The 23,117-nt window shown below is 46.7% G+C and overlaps 1 protein-coding gene across 1 annotated transcript; it reads left to right on the forward strand.

The window, feature by feature from the left end:
* The first annotated feature begins 1,490 nt into the window (after window positions 1–1,490).
* Window positions 1,491–20,510, forward strand: LOC140588963 (tripartite motif-containing protein 16-like). The gene is made up of 5 exons (XM_072711611.1): window positions 1,491–1,541; window positions 7,359–7,592; window positions 7,757–7,916; window positions 8,295–8,354; window positions 19,572–20,510. The coding sequence occupies exons 1-5, from the start codon at window positions 1,491–1,493 to the stop codon at window positions 20,099–20,101; spliced, it is 1,035 nt and encodes a 344-aa protein (XP_072567712.1). The 3' UTR covers window positions 20,102–20,510.
* Window positions 20,511–23,117: the final 2,607 nt, after the last annotated feature.

Consider the following 23,117-nt stretch of genomic DNA (forward strand, 5'->3'; position numbering starts at 1 on the left):
TGCAGCCAGTTTACTCTCACCTACAGAGAGCAAGGGGGGGTGTTAAGAGAATTTCCCCACAGGGATCAGTGAAGGTATCAATTATTGTTATTATTGAAACACCTTGTTAATTAGAGAGGTCCGATGAGAATGACCAGCCCTGTTTAAGCTGACAGGAAACCCACAAATGCAAAACTATGAGCTCAGTACAACAGTGGTGAGTCAAAGGCTCTGTTCACACCTGGTATTAACAAGCGTCTCCACACGCATCTCGACTGACCGTTTGTAATTGGATCTCACTTTCCGCAGTAATTAAAATAAGCAGGTAAATAACTTCCGTATGCAGAATCTTCCGAACATTAAAAGAAGGACAAGAAGGAATCAGAAGCTATTAGCACATTTTAGGGTAACAAAAATACCTAAGATGTTTGTATGGAATGCCATGATACTCAAATAAAATAAATAAGTATATCAAAAAATAAATAAAGGAATAAATTATATTTAAAGATAAATAAAATAATAAATAAATATTTCAATAATGTGTCCTTTTATTTTTAAATAATTCCATTAAAGATATTATATTTCATAATAATGCTTGTCTTCTTTGTATAATTTTTAAATTGTATTTCATAATAATGCTGCGATTTTTAGTCATTATTATAAAATATTATTTCATGTAATGTAAATAATTATATTTCTTGTGAAACTATATCAACACAGTTTTTTTTCAGGATTGACACTCCAGCCTCTTGAAAAAACTCACACTGGTCCATTCAGACTGGTGTGGTGCTGAGGCGTTCTCCAACTTTTTCAGACCAAGGACCACTTTGTCCAAAAAAAATTTTTCAGAGACCACCTGCCACGGCGCTCCCTCCCTGAGCCACATACTGCTACCCTCCGACCCCCACCCCACCCACAAAACCCACATACACACACACACATGATCTCATACATACAGGAACATACTTCAAAAGAGGTACATTTGTTTGGAACTACATTTTTTTTAAAGATCCAGGTAAAACCTATGGTTGTGAGGAATTAGGTTGGCCTATCCACATCAGCTCTAATAATGCTGCTGCATATTACACATCCCTGACTGAATGTCTGTCTCTAAACTGGACAGTCTTAATCTCATACTGGGGGCCACATTGATCTGGTTGCGCTGTTTTGTTTTCAAACCAACCAGTGTTGAAAATGCAAGTTCACAGTTGTAGGTGTTTGAAAACGACATTGATATTTTCAAAGCAGACTCCGCGAGCTCAGGGTGCTCAGGCTGGATGTCGATCCAGAAGTCAGTCAAGGATTTTTCTGGAAATGCCATCTTCAGTGATCCATCAGATGCAATGTCCACAAGGCGGTCTACCTCTCTTGCAGAAAACTTAGGACTGACACGCTAAATGTGGGTTTGGTCTCCAAATGGATTTCTGATCCACTCAAAGTCCATGTGTAATTCTGGGAAGTATCTTCCCAAATGCGTGTGAAGGCCACGCAGGTGCTCCTTAAAAGCTGCAATGGTATCGCTGTCCAGGACCTCCTCAGCTGTGAGGAGAAAGTCTGCCAAAGTAGGCAAATTGTCGAATTCTAAGCGATCGAGGCGAGTGCACCACAATTCCGTCTTCAGGCGTGCTGCGTTAATTTTGTCCTGTACAGTAAAGACTGTGACTGTTTCCCCTTGAAGTGCCAAATTCAATGTGTTATGGAAACTGAAAATATCAGCAAGGTACAGTATGACAACTTTGCAAGCCATTGAAAGTCATACATTCTGTCACAGAGTTCATCAGTCTGATGCATGAATAGCTTAAGCTCGTCACGCAGCTCGAAAAAATGGGTCAGAACTTTTTCACGTTACAGCCAACGAACCTCTGTGTGGAAAAGGAGTTTCGTGTGTTTCTGACCAGGAAGCCCCTGACAGCCCAATATAAAACTATATAAACAATTACACTGTTATTATATGTTTCTATTCACACATCGATTTTCTAGGCTACTGAACACACATTCTTACCTACACGCTTTAATTTTACCTTCATGTAATTTTTACCGGCACATTTCACTAATATTAATAAAGTGTGGAGCAGCTTTGACATAAATAATGAAGCTTCGTCACAGTGCGCTCTTCCCCGTGTGGCCAGCAGCCATCGCTGTCCTTGTGCCTCTTCCCCGTGTGGCCAGCAGCCATCGCTGTCCTTGTGTCTCTTCCCCGTGTGGCCAGCAGCCATCGCTGTCCTTGTGTCTCTTCCCCATGTGGCCAGCAGCCATCGCTGTCCTTGTGTCTCTTCCCCATGTGGCCAGCAGCCATCGCTGTCCTTGTGTCTCTTCCCCTTGTGGCCAGCAGCCATCGCTGTCCTTGTGTCTCTTCCCCGTGTGGCCAGCAGCCATCGCTGTCCTTGTGTCTCTTCCCCGTGTGGCCAGCAGCCATCGCTGTCCTTGTGTCTCTTCCCTGTGTGGCCAGCAGCCATCGCTGTCCTTGTGTCTCTTCCCCTTGTGGCCAGCAGCCATCGCTGTCCTTGTGTCTCTTCCCCGTGTGGCCAGCAGCCATCGCTGTCCATCCCCTTTGTCGTCTCATTGTCTTTGGCCCTAGTGTGTTCTTCCTTTTCCCCTCATGGCTGCATTTGGCTCAGTGGGTTGAGTGTGTAGCACTGAGGCTGGGACCAGCTGGTCATGGGTTTGAGGCTGGTCAGGAACCAACCTCACCTCTTTCATTTAATTATTGGTTTTCTATTCTTCCTAGTGTTTATTAGTTCTGTGTTCTCCTTGTGAAGCTTGTGCCTTGTTTTATTATGTTCCACATGTTTCTGTATTTTCTAAGTGTTGAATTCCTAGTGTGTGATTAGTGTTTATTACCTTCCGTGTTTGTTGGAGTTTTCCTAGTCTTGTGTTCATTAGTATAAGTTACTGCACCTGTTGCCTGTTTTCCCTGTGCCGTTGTTATTGGTTAATTGTCTTATGTGTCACATCTGCCTCTTCGTTAGTTCAGTTGTCTGTTGTATTTACTGTAAGTGCTTGTCCTCCTGTTTGTTGCTGATTCATTGTTTGCGGTGGTGGTGGAATGTTAGGTCATTGTCTTTAGTTACAGCCTGTTTTTCTACCTGGTTGCTTTTCCTGGTTATCTTCCCTTAGTTGCCCATAGTGATGGCAAAACAAAGCTTTTTGAAGCAAGTCTGTTGAAAAATGATTCTGTACTCAAAGCTTTTCTAAATGGTGAACATTAGTGACACTAGGTGGTGAAATAAGTAAACATCAGTTCATTTTGACTCAGTGTAGTGCATCAAAATAAATACAAATAGACAAACATTCAAGTGGTCTGTAGTGCTTTATGAACATGAATGTACTGGTTAAGTTGGGCTGTGCAATTTCTTGTGGATTGGGCAACCTCTGAATTAACTGGGAAGGGGTGCTTGTGTAACTCAAGAAGGGCCATTGGACTACAGATGTTTGTTGAGGAACAGTATTTGTTGAACATTGTGTTGGTTATGTTTTTTTATTCACAGCTTCTCCCACTTTAGAGAATAACCACTAACATGGAACAGAAGTTGCTGGAGTGCAGAGAAACTGTATTGCAAGTTCATATCAGTGTGGATACACAGCCTTCTGCATATCCCAGAACTGCAAAGGGTCTTCAGAACACAGTATATTTGGGTCACTGAGGTACTGCTGAACCTCCACAGTAGCATCTACTGTAGGACTCTTGACCCGTTTGCTCTCCCCCACATCACTGTCCAGAAGATCCTACAGACCTGGAACTAAAATGACAGAGCATGAGTCATTATATATACTTTGCATTATATACACTGTGCATTATAGACACTATGCATTTTGTACTGTGCAAGAATAATTATTTATCCCATTTCAGTTTAATTGGACATTATCATTAAAATGTGAAAGGTTGCAACAGTACCGGTGTGCATTGCAGTACCAGATGAGGTTCCTGCAGGCTCTGGTTCTGGTGCCTGGATGCATGTTGGTGTGGATGGGTTCTGCTGGGCCTCCTGTAATCTTATGCTGGATGCACACTCTGCTGTATGGCGTTTCACAGCAGCCTGAGCATTAGATTGGTTACAGAAACCTGCAGTTTTATATCTTGGATCCAGCAGTGTGGCCAGTGTCATTATGCTCATGGTCTTATAGACTGACAACCTCTCAGTGAGCAACTTCAAGAGGTTCTTGCACAACTGTTGGGCCTTGACATTCTGTGTCTGGGACAGTTTCAGATTCACTGCATGTCTAAGCATGCAGATCAGAGGAATTATCTTGGATCCTGATACTCTCTTCTCTTCAGAAAGTGCAACAGTTGCCTCATTAAATCACATAAAACACCAAGATACTAATAAATTATGTGATATTCCTCTGAGGTCAGGGTCAGGGTTGTGAGGTCAGAGAGTGACCAATGCAGCACCAACTGGCTCTCCTTGATCATGTGAACACTGCAGCATTGAATAGCTGCTATTCCAGCTGGTTTCCACTCCTTGAATCATTCTGAGAGTGGGTCTGCCCATCTGCTGTTGGATTTGACAAAGCCTTTCTCTAGCAGTTGTACAGTACTGGTTCTGAAGTAGGTCATGCACAATGTGTCCTGCCTTGGATCTGATATCGTCAGGTCCTTGTGTCTGATCAATGTCCTTCTTCACAACCAAATTCAGTGTCTGTACAATGCAGGTTGTGTGTCTGACACAGGCAATCACATTTTGTGCAGCGTCAGTGTCAAGCATCAGACTTTAGTTTGTATTCCCCACTCCTCCATAAGGGCTGCCTTGACTGCTGTCATGTTTTCTGCAGAAACTGAATTTTCCTGTTCCTAATAATACGGTAGACATTCTCTTTGTATCGTAAATTTTTAACTACATGAAGATGACTAAATGGCGTAGTTGTAACATTCAGTTGGATAAATAAATAAAGAAAAACCAAACTCATGTAACTATTTCTGGCTCCTTTCATTGAATATGTAGCAACTTTCATGTGTATGAATGAGCCATTTTCACCTGGCCACGTCCCCAACCCCCTTTTATGGCGCTGAAGGGGATGTATCTGGATCGCGTTTCACCGTTGCGCTGTTAATCAAATTACCATGCGAATGCGATTTGAATACGCGCTAATGCGGCTATTTAGAATGTGAATAGCGATCTTCGGGTGAGAGCGGTACTACACGCCCCCGATGTAGGTAAAACAAAGTAAGATGACATGGTTTACTTTTTTGCCGATTTAACCTAATTTTTAAAACTTTAATACTTCCGACAATGGACGTTTTGAAAAGAAGACAGATTACGGATTTAGCCAGCGTTTTTTTCATGATTATACATTAAGGTTTCAGCGAGATATTTATAAACTGAAATAGACGCGAAAAGTACGCGATGTCGTCGACGACATACTCGACCCCAAAGAGTTAAAAGCATATAACTAAGATCGGTGGATCTCATGGGAATATGGTCGATTTCTGATCCCCTCAAATTAACGTGATCGAGGCCGATCGATCGGTGCGCCGATCGATCGGTGCACCCCTAGTTGTCCCCCCCAAATATATATATATATATATAAAAAAAAAAATCGCACAATCTATTGTGAAAAATATATGTATGTATATCTAAAATAATTCTGTAAGTAGAAAAAAAAACAAACGCAAAAAATGCATTTAGAAACAGTTAAGTTCCCCCTCCCCTTCCTCACAGTGGTTTGGCCAACTGCCTGCTTTCCCAGTTCATATGGCCTACTCCACGCACACGAGTCAGGGGTGTGGCTCAATTAATGCTGAACTCCAGTAAGTAGGGTATTTTATTCACTTTAAATAAAGCGATTCTCTTTAATGTAGTTGATGCAGACTCATTCATAAATTAGTTGCTGCAAAAATGCTGATTACCGATGTAATTTTCCATGAATCTGCTATATTAGCGATTAAAATATTACTTATCTAGTTAACGTTAGCTTGTTTACAATAGCTTGTTGCGTAGTGCACTGCAACTAACACGCCAAAGCCGTTTCCCATGCATTGTTTTATTTGTGACGACTTGGCATAATGTTAACTTAACATTAACGGCCACAATTAGCATATTGTTTAGCTGTGCATTTACTAAATGAGCACTGTGCTACGTCCGAACTGACCCCACTGTATTTTTTTGTATAATCAATTTCTATTATGCATTTAAAGTCATGTTTAAATTTTATTGTATGTTGATGGCTTGACTGTAAACAACATAACAAACAATGCAATAAATAGTTTTGAAGAAAAATCTGCTTTGTCATTGAACCTGAGAAAACCTTTGAAAATAACCACAATGACGCAGTCTCCATGCTACAATAATAATGATAGAAGCTTTTCATTGTGGGGACATATCTTTATAAGTACAATTTGACTGTATTATTTGTGTCCCCTTCAAAAATTGCTCATGAGAAATTTTATATTTATTGTCCCCCCCTACTGTTAAATGAAATTTACGCCCATGGTATTTACGACATGAAATTAGCATATCATGATATATTTTTTTTCCCCGGGCAAATTTTTTTTACCGGTATTATCGTGAATGATATGATATGGCCCACCTCTACATCCATCCATCCATCTCCTAACCAGTAATCCCAGTCAGGGTCACAGGAAGTGCCTGGATCCTTTCCCAGGCAGCATAGGGCCCAAGGCTGGGGTCCACCCTGGACAGGATGATTAATGAATATGATCTCAGCTAATGAAACAAACTTGTTTTGTCATCTTGTTTACAATCTGTAGAAACAAATGGGTGAAACTCAGAGGGAATTTCAGCAGAGAATTCAGATGAGAGAGAAGGAGCTGCAGGAGCTGAGAGAGGCTGTGGCCTCAATCACAGTGAGTATGAACCTAAGGAGAAGATAACAGCTGGCTTGTGATCATATTGAATCTTCTCTCAGATTGCAGATTTATAGACTTATGGGTATTAATCAAATTAATGCTGCTGTGGGTTATTCTGTGTCAGAGATTTAATGGGACAAAATTGCTAGATAACATGATTTAACCAACCTTGCCTTACAGCAGTTATAGCTTGATTATTTAGAAAAACACCATGTAAGGCCCATTTGAGAAAATGCAGCTTTTCACAACCCAGTGTTATGCAAACATAACCCAAAAAGCCACATATTAAACTAAGACTCAGTGGTGACAACCAACCTGCCCCATACAGCCACCAGTCTCTGCCAAATCCCTGCAGCTGACAGTGTATGAGCTTAATGAGTGATCATTTCCAACCAGTGCTGGCTGGGTTTCAGTACCTGAGGCATCCAGCATCGTGACGCTCCAAACCCCAGCCCTGTGCTGTTTTTATACCTCCTGTCAGCTCACATCACTATTGTACAATGAGGCTCCCTGGAGTCTCAAAAGGGGCCAATTGTAATTTACTGTCCTCTGCTCCCTGTGTCACCAACAGAGATCAGCACAGTCAGCAGTGGAGGACAGCGAGAGGATCTTCACTGAGATGATCCGCTCCATTGAGAGAAGACGCTCTGAGGTGACAAAGCTGATCAGAGATCAGGAGAAGGCTGCAGTGAGTCAGGCTGAAGGAGACATGGAGAGACTGAAGCAGGAGATTGATGAACTGAAGAGGAGACACTCTGAGCTGGAGCAGCTTTCACACACAGAGGATCACATCCATTTCCTCCAGGTAACAGAACAGCTACTTTGACAATAAGAAAACCAGAGCATTCAAATGGATGCATGTTCTCATTTGTATTTCAGCTAGTCTGTCATTTGTCAGATGTTAATGGTGTTAGATTGCCATACACATTTGCTTTGATGAAGCTGTTTAATCAGACTGTGTGTCTATAGAGCTGCCAGGGTCTTCCTGTCACCTCTGAAGCTGGATTTGGACCCAGAATCTCCGTCAGTCCACGCTGCTCTTTTGAGAATATGAGGAAGGTGGTTTCTGAACTGAAGGATCAACTGGAGAATGTTTGTGAAAAGATAATGGCAGAGATCCATCATACAGGTTGATAAATAAATACATTTTTCTGTCTGTTTTTGTTAATATACACCATGCAGAGAGAGTATGTAGGACAGTCAGTCTCATGTTGGTGTGACAAAGTCAGTTTCTGTTTCCAATAAGACTAAATCTTTATGAAAACTAATAAGCTCTAAATTCTTCAGGCTACAAAACTCAGATCACGATTCATGTTTCTTCTACATTACAGAATCCAAATATCTGTATTATGTGTAACTTACCATGATTTTCAGTTTGTTAAAATGCCTGTTATTGTCCCTCATAATGATAATAATCTACTGCTGTTGTCTCCACAGTGAGTGAAGTCCATCTCCCACAAGTAAATTCCTTTTACTCACATCCCTGTTTCTCTCTGTCTCCTTCTAGTTACCAAAGACACCATCCTACAAGTATTAGTGCCCAGGACCAGAGCAGAATTCTTACAATGTGAGTCTATTCACACACATGCTTCTCTCTCCCAATATGAGGTGGAGTGTGTTTTATTGTGTTTCGTTTTCTTCTGCTAGTGGAGCTTCTCTTTCTCTGTCCTGCTGCCTCCTGGTCTTTCACATTTACATGAGCTGTTTAAGTCAGTTGCTTTTGAATCTAATTGGAAGGCAAGGCAAGTTCATTCAGGGTGCTTTTCCACTGCACCAGGTATGGTACTTTTGGTACTTTCCCTTTTCCATTGACTTCCGGTTGAGTACCAGTACCAAAAGTTCCAGTACCCAAAGTACCCTTTCTTTTATGGTACCTCGGACATTTGGGGTGGGAATTGCAAACGCATTCATTGTTGATTTAAATGATAATTTTAAAAAGCCTAAAAGCCGAAATAACAAATAAATTGTTAACTGAAAAGAAGTGACATTGTAGAGGCAGCGTATGACTAAACTCCTGCTGATTTAATTTATTGAAAAGCTGCAGCAAACAGTAACATTTTAAGCCCTGATTATAATGAGCTGACAGTGTTAGCAGACCTCAGGTCTTCAGGAAGCTTGTTCCACAGATGGGGAGCATAGAGACTAAAAGCTGCTTCACCTGCTTGGTCTTCATTCTGGGACACTGAGTAAACCTTTCACAGATGACCTCAGGGGTCTGGATGCTTCATAACGTTCAAGGAAATTAGTGCCATTTAGTGCCTTGTACACAAGTAATAATATTTTAAAATTAATCCTGTGATGCACTGGAAGCCAGTGCAGTGATTTAAGCACCTGTGTAATATGCTCTACTTCCTTGGTGTTAGTGAGGACTCTGGTGGCAGCATTCTGGATGAGCTGCAGCTGTCTGACTGATTTATTACCAAGACCTGTGAAGACACCATTACAATAGTCTAGCCTTCTGAAAATAAACACATGAACAAGCTTTTCTGTATCTGGTTAAGAGAGAAATCCTTTAATTCTTGCTATGTTTTTAAAGTGGTGTGAGGCTGATCAAGATTTCTGGCTTGATAAGTAGATTTCAGTGTCATGGTTTCATGGTGAGCAATAGCTTTCAGTCTTTCTGACTGAACCAATACAGGGATTTGGGTGCCGGGAACACAGGAGGATGGGCCAGACCCAGGGAAAAGAACATGGACACGTCAAAGGAAAGAAATGAACAAAACATAACACCTCTTCCCTACTGTGTTAAGATTATAACTAAAACCAAAAATAGAAAATAAAAACCCGGACTACACTAGGCTTACTCACCCGAACATAAATACAGAAGGTGGCACTCGCCCTCTAACCCAGTGTGTTTATACAGAGAGAGGACCTATGTTTTAAGCAGACCTTGGGCTGGACCTGGGGACACTGTACTGATGCCTCATTTCCACCAACACGGAGCCAGTACTGGGCTGGTTTTCACTTGCTGCCTTTTGAGAACCTGCTTGCGTTTCCACCGGTTTCAAAAATGAATGTAGGTGAAAGTAAGAGTAAAGGTTCATATGTATTCCGTTATGTTGTATTTACAGACGTTCCTCTACTTACGAACTTTCAGACATACGAACAAAGAGGATTGTAAGTCCACATTGTGTTCATTGGGCTCCCATTTCTTATCCGCAACATCAATTTTTTTTTTTCTGTGCGCCAATTCCACCTAGTACGACTTTTGGCCCCTACTCCCGCTGCACTGCAGCATAGTGTGCGTACTTCCAGCATCCCAGTTACCACCTTCATCCCAAAGGAAAAGGAGTCCAAAAACCTCAGCCAGTTCAGAGGCATTGCCCTGCTAAATGTGGAGGGGAAAATCTTCTTCTCAATCCTGGCTATATGCCTGACCAACTTCCTCCTAGTCAACAGTTACATCGATACTGGTTGCCAGAAGGCAGGCGTCCCAGGGTTCCCTGGCTGCGTGGAACACGTTACGATGATCTGGGAACAAACCCAGAGAGCCAGGCACAGCAAGTCGGACCTGCATGTCGTCTGGTTAGACCTCGCAAACGCCTTCGGCTCAGTTCCCCACCAGCTCATCACCTTTGCCCGGGAGTTTTTCCATGTACCATCAAGCATCCAGAAGCTGATAGCAAACTACTATCAGGGGATCTTGCTGCTTGAATAGTATGAAAAGAGGAGGTTCCAGGGTTTGGTAGCTCTTTCCATGGACTGCCTCCACATACTCTTTAAGCTTTGGCCATACCTCAATGGCTCTCTCTGCAACAGGCAGATTTTCCACCCATCTGTGTCCACAGAATGGGAGTGGAAAAGAGATGAGCCTGTAAGTTTTGTATAATCTTCTCTTCTTGCAGGGACATTGTGAAAAACAAAGTGCATTGCTCTCAACAGTTTCTCAGTATTCCATGTGGAGAAGACAGTCTTGAGTGAATTGTGAAGCCTGTGCAATCCACAGCTTTCAACATTAATTAACTGCTGACCTCCATGTAGTTCAGCATGTTCTTGCTGGAAATTATTAAGAAACTTCCAGTTCACATTTACCCCATCCATATTGATGGAAAGGAGATTCTTCATGTCTAGTAGGCGCACACAATCCTAAGGATAGAAATATTTTATTTAAACAATTTGACATGAGAAAGAAAAACTGAAACGATTACACCATGTTCGATTGCAAATTTGCTTATAATTTCAGAAATATTTTAAAAACTCCATCTAAAAGCAATAAGCTTCAATTAAATGAACACATCTTGTATCTTTAAATCATCCAAATAACATTCCATGAACAAAAACTGTAACTACACTTACTTTGAAATGGTGCTGCAGAGCTTCAGCCTTTGAATGTCCCATGAACTGTGATCCAAGATAACGTGACTGGACACCACCAGCCTCCCAAAATCGAACATGGACATCTAGTCGTTTATTTTTTGTTGACCGGTTGAAACTTTCATCAAACATCAGTACAAATGGTCCTGCATTGTTAGCTGCAGAAATCAGTTCGTTTTTGAAGTGTGGGGCAAGTCCAGACTTTAAAATGTAGCTAGTTTTGTCCTTTCCACAGGTGAATGATTTGGCTATTTCTGAATTCGAAAACATTGCCTAGAACAACTCAGAAACTCCTTCATTGGATGCGTATGAGTGGTGCTGCACGGCAGTGTTCAGACACCAGAGAACCTCCCCCTGCAGTGTCGCACTCGATCCAAATGACGCTCGAAGAGTGCTCGATGTTCCGACGGTAGTGTTCACTACAGCTGCAGTTGTGCTGTTTGTGGTGGTCGCGGTAGTTGCATGAAGACATTACGTTGTTGGTTACAGAAAAGTAACTAGCCACAGTTGACTTTGTCTACCTCTTACACCTGATTTGTGGCTGTCTGACTGCATGTGAGATTTCACACAGAAATCTTCTTTTCAAACATCTGGTTTTCCGACAACTCTGCACGACCGGTCGGAAGCTCATACATGAGTGGAAAATTAAAATGCAAATGGTGCTATTTCACTTTAATTTTCATTTTTGCAGGATTTTTGCGCACAGACTTTGAAAACTAAATGGCAAATTGGAGATTGTATTTTCTTTTTATCATTTTCATTTTATTTTTTGCAGAAAATACCTCCCATAGTTTTGACATACAACGTTCAATAAAACTGAACTTCCCCCCCTCACCTCGGCTACTCAGACCATGTCACTGTGTTCATGGTTCCTGCGTATAAATCCCTGCTGAAGCTCAACAAACCAGTCAGTAAGAGTGTGGCCAGCTGGTGCCGTCTCAGCTCTCCAAGACTGCTTTGAATCTACTGACTGGGACATTTTTAAGGAGGCTGCTATAAATGGTGATGCCATTAACCTGGAGGAGTATATAAACTCTGTGATCGATGACCACGAGAGCCGACCAAAAGCCCTGGATGATGAGGGAAGTGCGCACACAGCTAAGAATCAGAAATGCAGCTTTAAGACCTAAAGACAAGGCTGCCCTCAGGACGTCCAGAGGCAACCTGTCCCGAGCTATGAGGATAGCCAATCAGACACATGCACAGAGGATCAATGAACACTTTAATTGCACCAAAGACACACGCCGCATATGGCAGGGCATTCAGCCAATCACGATCTACAAGCCCAACCCACACATCAGTGGTAGTGATGTCTCCCTTCCAGAAGAGCTAAACAACTTTTTTGCAGACTCTGATGTACAGAATAAGGAGCCGACGACAAGTTACTCTGTCTGTCCACAGCTGATGTGAGGAGTACTCTATCCAGAGTCAGCCCACACAAGGCTGCAGGACCTGACAACATAGCTGGCCGTGTGCTGAGAGAATGCACTGACCACCTGGCTGGTGTCCTCACAGACATTTTCAACACCTCTTTAAGCCAGTCGTCTGTCCCAGCATGCTTCACATCAACCACCATCGTCCCAGTGCTGAAGAAGCCATCAGTGACCGGCCTGAATGACTACTGCTCCATAGCACTCATGTCAATCATCATGAAGCGCTTCGAACGGCTGGTCATGGCAGACATAAAGACCAATCTTCCTACCTCTTTAGACCATCTCCAATATGCATACTGGTCCAGCAGGTCTACTGGGGACACCATAGCCTCTGCCCGTCACCTTTCCCTGACACATTTGGATAAGAGAATCACATATGTTAGACTGTTATTCATGGACTTCAATATGTCCCTCAAAGGCTGATTGTGGAACTGAGGGGGTTAAGCTTGAACACCACTCTCTGCAACTGGATCTCGGATTTCAGGTGTTTCAGGGCATGTCCAACTGGGAGGAGGCCCCGGGGCAGACCCAGAGATTATATATTATATATACCCTGAGAGATTATATATAATATATACCCTGAGAGATTATATATAATATATACTACATTATAGATTATATGTTATATATATGTTATATATACTCAGCAAAAAAAGAAACGTCCCTTTTTCAGGACTGTGTATTTCAACAATAATGTTGTAAAAATCCAAATAACTTTACAGATCTTCATTGTAAAGGGTCTAAACAATGTTTTCCATGCATGTTCAATTAACCATAATCAATTAATTAACATGCACATCCGAATATCACACCTACGTGACAGGTACAGAATGGCCACAACAACTGCCCGAGTCACACCAGGAACACACAAGCCCTCAGTCCAGCCTCTCTCAGCCTATTGTGGACAGTCTGAGCACTGATGGAGGGATTGTGTGTTCCTGGTGTGACTCAGGCAGTTGTTGTGGCCATCCTGTACCTGTCACGCAGGTGTGATATTCAGATGTACCGATCCTGTGCAGGTGTTGTTACACGTGGTCTTCCACTGCGAGGATGATCAGCTGTCCTTCCTGTCTCCCTGTAGCGCTGTCTTAGGCGTCTCACAGTGCGGACATGGCAATTTATTGCCCTAGCCACATCAGCAGTCCTCATGCCTCCCTGCAGCATGCCTAATGCACGTTCACGCAGATGAGCAGGGACCCTGGGCATCTTTCTTTGGGTGTTTTTCACAGTCGGTAGACAAGTCTCTTTAGTGTCCTGCGTTTTTAGAACTGTGACCTTAAATGGCTACTTTCTGTAAGCTGTTAAAGTCTTAACGACCATTCCACAGGTGCATGTTAATTAATTGATTATGGTTAATTGAACATGCATGGAAAACATTGTTTAAACCCTTTACAATGAAGATCTGTAAAGTTATTTGGATTTTTACAACATTATTGTTGAAATACACAGTACTGAAAAAGGGGCGTTTCTTTTTTTGCTGAGTATATATATTAGATTAGATAAGTGGCACAAGATGGATGGATGGATGGATGGATGGATGGATGGAACTGTATTGAAAAATAACGCTACTTATGAAAGGAGGCAAGTAAGAATTTCAAGTTAAAATTCCACTTTGTATACATGACACTGCTTTCTTATAAACTTATGCTGCCATTAAATTTTGAAGCCGCTGTACACAGAACGACAAAATAGTGTTTGGAATATTTTCTTTTTTGCCTCTGAAAATATACAGTTCTTCTGGCCGCTCATTCTTAAAAAATAAGATGCTACTTTAATACTATCTGTACCGTATGTAAAGACAATGTGTCAGGGCTCGGCAAGGAAGCAGCAGAGCAAGCCGTGCTTACGGGTAATCAGGGGTTTATTTGAGAAAGCGACAGACAAGCAGGGACATCCAACGTGACAATACAATGACAGATCTGGGGAAGACAGACTGAGACTTGGACTAAATACAAAAGACTAGGCAGACATAACAGGACACAGATGATCACAATTGGTAATCACACGAGGTAACGAGGTGGGCGTGGCACACATCGGGATCGAACGGAGCGGATCGTGACAGAACCCCCCCCCAAAGGCGCGCACACCGGGCGCGCTCGAGGGGAGGCGACGGACGAGACGGGGGAACAGGACCTGGAAGACAAAAGCAAAACATCAACGAGACACCGGAAACAGGACAGAGACACAGAACAGGAACAAGGACCAGAAAAACGACAAGACCCGACAGAGGACAGGGAACGCGGACAGGCAGACAAAGAAAGGAGACAGAGAGGGGACAGACAAAGGAGGAACAAAAGGGCCAGGAGTGAACGGAGGAGACGGAGAGGGACGAGGAACGAAGGCAGGAGGGACAGACGGGAACGGAGGAGACACAGAGGGACGAGGAGCAGAAACAGACGGGACGGAGGGAAAGGGAGGAGGAGCCAGGGGAGCCCGAAGGAACCCAGGCGGGCGACGGGCAGCGGCCGGAGGGGCCGCAGGCGAGAGGGAGAAGGGAACCGAAGGGGACCACCCAGGGGCCAAGGGAACGGGACGAGGGAGTGACGGAGGGGACACGGAGGGAGCAGGAGGGAACACCGGTGCAGGCAGGCAGAAGGGGGAAGCCGCGGCAGGCGGAGGCGCAGCCGGAGCCGGCGAAGGCGCCGTCCAACGCCAAGCCGGAGCAGGGGGGCCCGGAGGCGGCCGACATGGAGCCGGAGGCGGGACCGAGGACCGGCACCGAGGAACCAGGGGGGGACCCGGAGGCGACCGCCGACCCCGAGCCGGAGGACCCGCAGGCAGCCACCGAGCCACAGCCAGGGGCCGAACGGGCGAGCCAGGGGGCAGGGCGGGCGGGACCCGGGCCCTACGCCTGTGTCCCCGTCCCTTACGGGACACTGACAGGTGGGGTCCTGGGAGTTGTCGGCCTTGCCGGGGTAAGGGCGAGGGAGTCAGGAGGGAGGTCAAGTCTGGGCGGCCAAGAGTCGAGGCCTCTAAAGAGGCAGCCGGCGTGGCCGCAGGCGGGGCCGCGGGCAGAGCGGCGGCCTCAGGCGGGGCCGTAGCAGTGGGCGGAGCCGGCTGGACAGGCGAGACGGGCTGGGCCGGCTGGACAGGCGAGACGGGCTGGGCCGGCGAGTGGTCAGCCAGGGGAGCTGCGGGCGTGCAGGGCTGGCCGATCAGGACAGGCGAGACGGGCAGAACCGGCGAGCAGGGCTGGCCGGACGGGACAGGCGAGACGGGCAGGACCGGCGAGCAGGGCTGGCCGGACGGGACAGGCGAGACGGGCAGGACCGGCGAGCAGGGCTGGCCGGACGGGACAGGTGAGACGGGCAGGACCGGCGAGCAGGGCTGGCCGGACGGGACAGGCGAGACGGGCAGGACCGGCGAGCAGGGCTGGCCGGACGGGACAGGCGAGACGGGCAGGACCGGCGAGCAGGGCTGGCCGGACGGGACAGGCGAGACGGGCAGGTCAGGCGAGACGGGCTTGGGCGTGCGGCCAGCAGGGGGCGCCTCGGCGGGTGCCGCCAGCACGCGACCAGCAGGAGGTGCCGCAGGCAGAGCAGGCACCTCGGCGGGCATGTGTGCAGGCAGAGGCGGCACCGGGACCTCCGACGCAGCCGCAGGCACCACCAGCACGTGGCCAACAGGGGGCGCCACAGCAGGCACCACCAGCACGTGGCCAACAGGGGTCGCAACCGCAGCCACCTCAGGCAATTCGGGTGCCGGCAGGACAGGCGAGACAGGCAGTTCGGGTGCCGGCAGGACAGGCGAGACAGGCAGTTCAGGAGCCGGCAGGACGGGCGCCGCCATCCCGCGGCCAGCAGGGGGCGCCGTCGCGGGCGCCGCCATCACGCGGCCAGCAGGGGGCGCCGCAGCGGGCGCCGCCATCACGCGGCCAGCAGGGGGCGCCGCAGCGGCCGCCTCGGGCATTGCCCTAGGCAGAGCAGGCAGGACAGGCGGGTCAGGCAGGACAGGCAGGACAGGCGGGTCCGCTGGCAAAGCGGCGGAAGCTGCAGCAGGCGGTGCCGCGGGCAGAGCGGCGGCAGCTGCAGCAGGCAGGACAAGCGGGTCAGGCAGGACAGGCGGAGCTGCTGGCATCGTGGCCTCCGAAGCAGGCGGTGCCGCGGGCAGAGCGGCGACATCAGCAGCGGGCGGCGCGGCCGCGGGCAGAGCGGCGGCATCAGCCGCGGGCGGCGCGGCCGCGGGCAGAGCGGCGGCATCAGCCGCGGGCGGCGCGGCCGCGGGCAGAGCGGCGGCATCAGCCGCGGGCAGAGCGGCGGCGGCAGCAGGCAGCGCAGCCGCGGGCAGATCCGGAACATGCAGGTCCGGATCAAACAGGTCCGGAGCAGGCAGGAGGGGTGCTGAGCGCGTAGGCGCCCTCCCTTTCAGGGCTCTAGCGACCCGGGGAATAGCTTCCCTAACAGCGCGTATTCCACCCTGACCCAGGCGCGCCGGCCGGTAATTATACGCCTCCAATGGAGGCGGCTTCTCCTCATCACGAGGCTTACCAGCAGGGCTGAGCGGGTAGGTGGCAGCGGTGTTCTCCCAGGCGGGGAGCAGAGAGCAGGCTCCTAGGTAGAGCGTCGGGGCTGCTTCCGCCAGCTCTCTGCTCCGCCTCTCCCGGCTGCTCGTGAGGTGCTGGCTCAGGCGGCGAAGGCATTTCCGTGCCCTCTGCAGCGGGTACTGTTGCCCGGGCGGGCGTTCCTTTGCCAGGAGGTCCGCGCCCTGCTGGGCTAGCTGCAGGGCCGCGGGGTCCTCCTGGACCTCGGGCTGGGATCGCCAGTACACAAAGTCTTGCAGGAGACCGAGCCGGTGGTGCTCGGTCTCCCGCGTTGTGTTGTTGCGGAGATCTGTCATTCTGTCAGGGCTCGGCAAGGAAGCAGCAGAGCAAGCCGTGCTTACGGGTAATCAGGGGTTTATTTGAGAAAGCGACAGACAAGCAGGGACATCCAACGTGACAATACAATGACAGATCTGGGGAAGACAGACTGAGACTTGGACTAAATACAAAAGACTAGGCAGACATAACAGGACACAGATGATCACAATTGGTAATCACACGAGGTAACGAGGTGGGCGTGGCACACATCGGGATCGAACGGAGCGGATCGTGACACAATGTCCCGTGACAAAACGTGACCATACTGCCACCCCAATTTCTGGTGGTACTGCACCTTGCGCATGCGTCGCGTTATCCTCATGTAGATGCACAGACGAAGCACGGTAGTTTGCAAACCCTACAGGCAATTTACAAGGTGATAAAACTGCTACATACATATAAATGCGTATGCATGTGTGTGCAGCCTTGTTCCGAATTGAAAATCTCACGCCAGCCAGTTGATCAAAGTTGGCAGCCCTGTGAACTGGCGCTTTGAATTTGTAAAACGTACACAAGCATGCTTGTGCATGTGTGCGCCTGTTTGTCTATACGCATGTGTCAGGTTGGGTCTTAGACTCCACCTGGAATAACATCTCAGGCTCTATTCCCCCCCGCCACACTCCCTGCCGGTGGATGGGGCCTCCGGCTGCCGATGCGTTGGTGGTTCTCGATGTCCGGGGTTGGATGCTCTGGTGTGTGCTGGCTCCCTCTCGGCGGTTGCCTGGCGGGGCCTGGCCCTCCCGGCTCTGTCGGGCCCTGGCTGGGGGGTGGGGGGGCCCTTGGATCTCTGGACCCGGGCTCCGATCTGCCTCGGTGTGGCCGGCTGTCAGCGGAGCCTGCGGCCCCCTGGGGCTCCTGCGATGTGGCTGCCGGATGACCCCCCGCTGGAACTACTGTATCATCTGCCCTTTTCTGGGTGTCTGGGGCCCGGGTCTCCTCCGTGTCAGCTTCATGTCCTGGGGGGGTGGGGCTGTGGCTCCCCACACACACTACTAGACATTTACATGGAGAAACCTTATGAACACCAGCGCACTGACACACACAGGTGTGCGGACAGGTGCTCATGGACGCGCGCTGTCTTGATCGGCTGTTGCTTCTGGGCATGTGTTGTAATGCTGGGTGTGTGTGCTGTTCAATAACATTTAACGTTTGATTTTCGATGTGATTCGTTCAGATGTTGGTTGTTGTTTTCTCTCTTCAGCAGACATTGAAGCAGATTCAGTTTTTTCTTTTTTTTGCTTTTCTCTCTCTCTCCCTCTCTCTCTCTATCCCCCTTCTCCCCCCCCCTCACTCCCCTTTCCTTCTCTTGAGGAAGTATGAGGAAGTAAATAAAAACAAATAAATAAAGATAGATAAATAAATAAATATTTAAATAGAAATAAAGCAGTCCTCCGCAGAGGGGGGGTGGTTGAGGGGAAAAAAAAGAATTTGTAAAACGTAGGGAAATATACACAGACCTCACTGCTGTGGTACGTGTGCAGGGAATATCAGAATAATAATTTACTAATAATAATACTTAAATATGGCAAGAGCAAAGTACACAGCTTGACCGGAGAACTATGAACATTTCCGTGTACGCATGCGCGGTGCAGATACGCGAGTGTTGCGCTTTGCGGAGAACCAGCCTAGATGCGTCCGCGTCCGCGTTGGGAGCATCGCGTCGGCTCGCTGCTGGAGAGAGGTGTGTGTCCAAAGTGGTTTGAAAGAAGTTCATATTGTGACGTAAAGACAAGCTCACTTTTAGTGGTAATCTGTGTCGTATAATTTTATGGTTAACATGTTTGATAAATGCTGTTTGTAATTTTATCTACCTGTAATTAAGCCTATTAGTTTAACACGCGCATCATTTTGGCGCGTCTTCCCCGGGCGTCCGACATTTCCTGAGGTATTTCACATACTTGAATTCTTGCTTCGTTTTTATATTTTGTGTATCGTACAGAATAATAGAGCGCAGACTAAAGTGCAGTTCGTTCCCCAGCGAATCTCACAGCGCGGCGTGTCTCACAGCGCAGGGGGCAGCCGGAGCGCCGCAGACTCGGGCGGCTACATGAGTATATTGGGAATAAAATGTGTGTATTGGAGCGAGTTCTGTGTTAGTGAGTGTGTGAGGTGTGACAGTGATAATGATGGAGATGCTGGGCTTCCTGATGGGATTAATCGCTCTTCCTCTTGCCTACAGACTCCTGCCAGCTGACGCTGGACCCCAACACAGCAAACAGCCGCCTGTCTCTGTCAGAGGGGAACAGGAAGGTGACACGGGGGGCAAAGCAGCCATATCCTGATCATCCAGAGAGATTTGACTGCTTGCCCCAAGTTCTGTGCAGAGAGAGTCTGACTGGTCGCTGTTACTGGGAGGCTGAGTGGAGTAGAATAGCCTGGATAGCAGTGACTTATAAAGGAATCAGGAGGAAAGGAAGGAGTGATGACTGTCAGCTTGGAGCCAATGACAAGTCATGGATGCTGCGCTGCTATCCTGACAGTTACTCTGTCCGGCACAATAAGAAACAGACTGTCATACCCATAGAGCCCTCAGGCTCCGGCAGAGTAGGAGTGTATCTGGACTGGGCGGCTGGTACTCTGTCCTTCTACAGAGTCTCCTCTGATGGACTGACCCTCCTGTACAGCTTCACCTCCTCATTCACTGAACCCCTCTATCCAGGGTTTGGGGTTTCTTATAACTCCCCCGTGTCCCTGTGCATGCTGGGATAGCTCACTGTGTGCTGGAGGAATCATTTTTACCTTATCAGAGTGTCACATGTCGCTGCTTCTCTATGGCAAAAAGGTAAAATCTCTGCTTTTTAACCAGTATAACCCTTTTCACTCTGTCTGAAGTGTGACGTATGTTAGACAAAATTGAATGTTTGTTCAGCTTGCCAAACCCATGCAGAATATGACTGTTTTTCTCTGACTTCTGTTCTATGTTGATTGTGAATGCACAAAAATTGCCAAAACAAAATCATAGTACATGCAGCTGTACCAATAAAGTGAATTCTGATTATGAATAAAATAAAATGTAATGAAATGTAATCCTGATGAGTGGGGGGGGGGGGGGCTTTTCTCCTCCCCTCTATATGTACATTTTATATATTTCTGTCTGTATATTGTATTTGCTACCTGTACACTGACAATAAAGGCTTCCTATTCTATCCTATTAATGTCCCGGTTCAGCGCTGCCCGAAGCGTAACTGAGTAACACACTTAATCCGCGCTCTCTGGTGACTGAGCGCAGCAGCCTGATATCGCAGCGGCGATGCTTTGGCCAGCAGGGGGCGGCAGACGGCAGACATTTTATTAGCTCAAAACCTACAGCGGTCCTGAGGTAAAGATAAGTAATATAATCAAATTAATCATATGTTAACTAAGTAAAGATAAATCATATAAAATCTTAATAAATCATGTTAGTACTACATCAAAATTTTTGTGATGTTGGAAAACAAACACCTGATCATCAATGATGCAGTGTAGGTGATTACCAGTTACCAGAAATAAGATAAATTCGGTTTCATTATATATATGTATATATATATATATATATATATATAGAGAGAGAGAGAGAGAGAGAGTGAGAGTGTTTAGGAATGACACTGTCAGCCACAATGTGTCCCACAATACACTCACAGTGTCATTGCAGCTATACAGATATACCCCTGAACACAGTGGAAAGGTGGATTCTTACTCTGATGTCCCTCTCCTTCCTCTGGTGATGAGCTCCACATTCTGTGCTGCTGCCTCTTCTGGTGGCTTGTTTGTTTCTCTTCCCCCTGTCTAATTTAGATGTGGTGCACCTGTTCCCCTGGGGGTGGGTGTCAGTGATGCGCGGGTCAATGTATAAACAACCCGAACCCGACCGACGTTTTCAATAACCCGCCCGCAACTCGGACCGCAAAAAAAAATATATATATATTGTACCCGACCCGCTTCCTGACCCGCATTTTTTTTATAGCCTAGTGTTATGTAATAAAGGCTTGATTTATTCATTTATTTCATTTCATTTTCTTAATTAAGATGCTGCATGTGTTTATCCAGTCTAATCGAAGTGTGCGTCTCTCCCCCGACTTTCCCAACAAAATCCCACCCCCTCTCAGAAAATACATAAAACTGACATTACTGAGCTATATGCGTTTAAAAGTAACCTATTAAAATGATTCAATGGCATTGCTCAGTTCAACGTGTTGGGAAATCGGGAATTTTGTCCCGCATCAGCATTTATTCAACAATTAATAACGCTCAACATTCAAAAGGTAAATAAGGATTACCTACTTGTATTAGTAGGCTTAGGCTATTTCGCCACGTGGATGCCCAATTGAAGCTCTCAAAAGCACAAAATACAGGCATAGAATATGTTAATAAAGTCTTTATTAACGCATTTTAAACGAACAAAAACAGGTAGGCTAAACCAAAGACTGAGGCTACAATATCCATAAATAAATGTTCACAAATACCCATGAAAGTAAAACTGAAAACTGAAACACACAGTAAACTTAACATGGGCTAAAAAGTGCCACTTGGTTAAAAAAAAAAAAGTAGCCTAATACAAGATAAACGCAAAATATGCATTTGTATAAATAAAATAGGCTGCATTGTTTAGCCTACACAAATATATTCATAAAACTAACACAGGAACCTAAATCAGGTACAGTAAGCCTAACTTGGGCTTAAAAGGGCAATAAGGTGCTGTTGGTGGCCTAAAACAGAAGAATAGCCTACTTATTTTTAGCTTTCCTCGCGCTGTATAGAAATAATATTGAATCAACCGTCCCTGGGTTGAGACGGTTTCTTCTCGCCTCTATGACACGACCTGCGGAGCTGAATGTGCGCTCACTGGCTGCACTTGATGCTGGAACGCAGAGGATCCTCCTTGCCAATGCACGAAGCCTCGGGAAGGTGCGTGCCTGTCTCTCCCAAAATTCAAGCAACCGGTCCTCGTCACAGTCATCCAGCGTAAAGTGTGCAGCAAGGTACCGCTTCAATTCGTTCGTTAAGCCCACATCAGCGACATCATCGGCCCATTCAGCGAAGTCCACTCTAAGTCTTTACCTTTTTTCTTGCCGCCTCCATCTCTACATGCAGACTGAGCTTGTGCGTCATCTTCGCGCTAGTAATTTAGCCAATAAAGTGTAGGCTTATGTATTTCATAGAAAATTGTGTCTAGTACTATATAAATTACAAAGGTTTAATTGGCATCTTTATTTCAAACGACCCGACCGACTGCGACCCGAATATCATTAAAAATATTTTTGGATGACTCGTAACTGCGGGTGACCGCGGGCACCCGCTCATTTCGGGTCAACCCGCGCATCACTGGTCCCTAGTGCCCAATTCCCCCTTTGCCCCACTTCCATGATCCACAAGTCCCTAGTCTCCTCGTTCCTTAGTCCCCTTGTTCCTAATCCCATAGTCCACTACTCCTTAGTCCCCTTGTTCCTAATCCCATAGTCCACTACTCCTTAGTCCCCTAGTTCCTAATCCCATAGTCCACTACTCCTTAGTCCCCTAGTTCCTGCTCCCTATTCCCCTTGCATTGACAAATAGATACTTAAATGCAAAGACTAACGAGGGGCAACAGACATGAATCATCAGGGTCTCGCTAGGGAGGAGACAGGAGGGTCAGGCAGATGTGATGGGTAGGACATGACAGTGGTCATGTGACACGGGCTGTTGCAGTCGCCATGAGGAACTGCAGGAATCGGGTTGTTTATACATTGACCCGCGCATCACTGATAAG

This window comes from Paramormyrops kingsleyae, chromosome 4 (assembly GCF_048594095.1).
Source record: "Paramormyrops kingsleyae isolate MSU_618 chromosome 4, PKINGS_0.4, whole genome shotgun sequence".
In the NCBI taxonomy this organism is placed as follows: domain Eukaryota; kingdom Metazoa; phylum Chordata; class Actinopteri; order Osteoglossiformes; family Mormyridae; genus Paramormyrops; species Paramormyrops kingsleyae.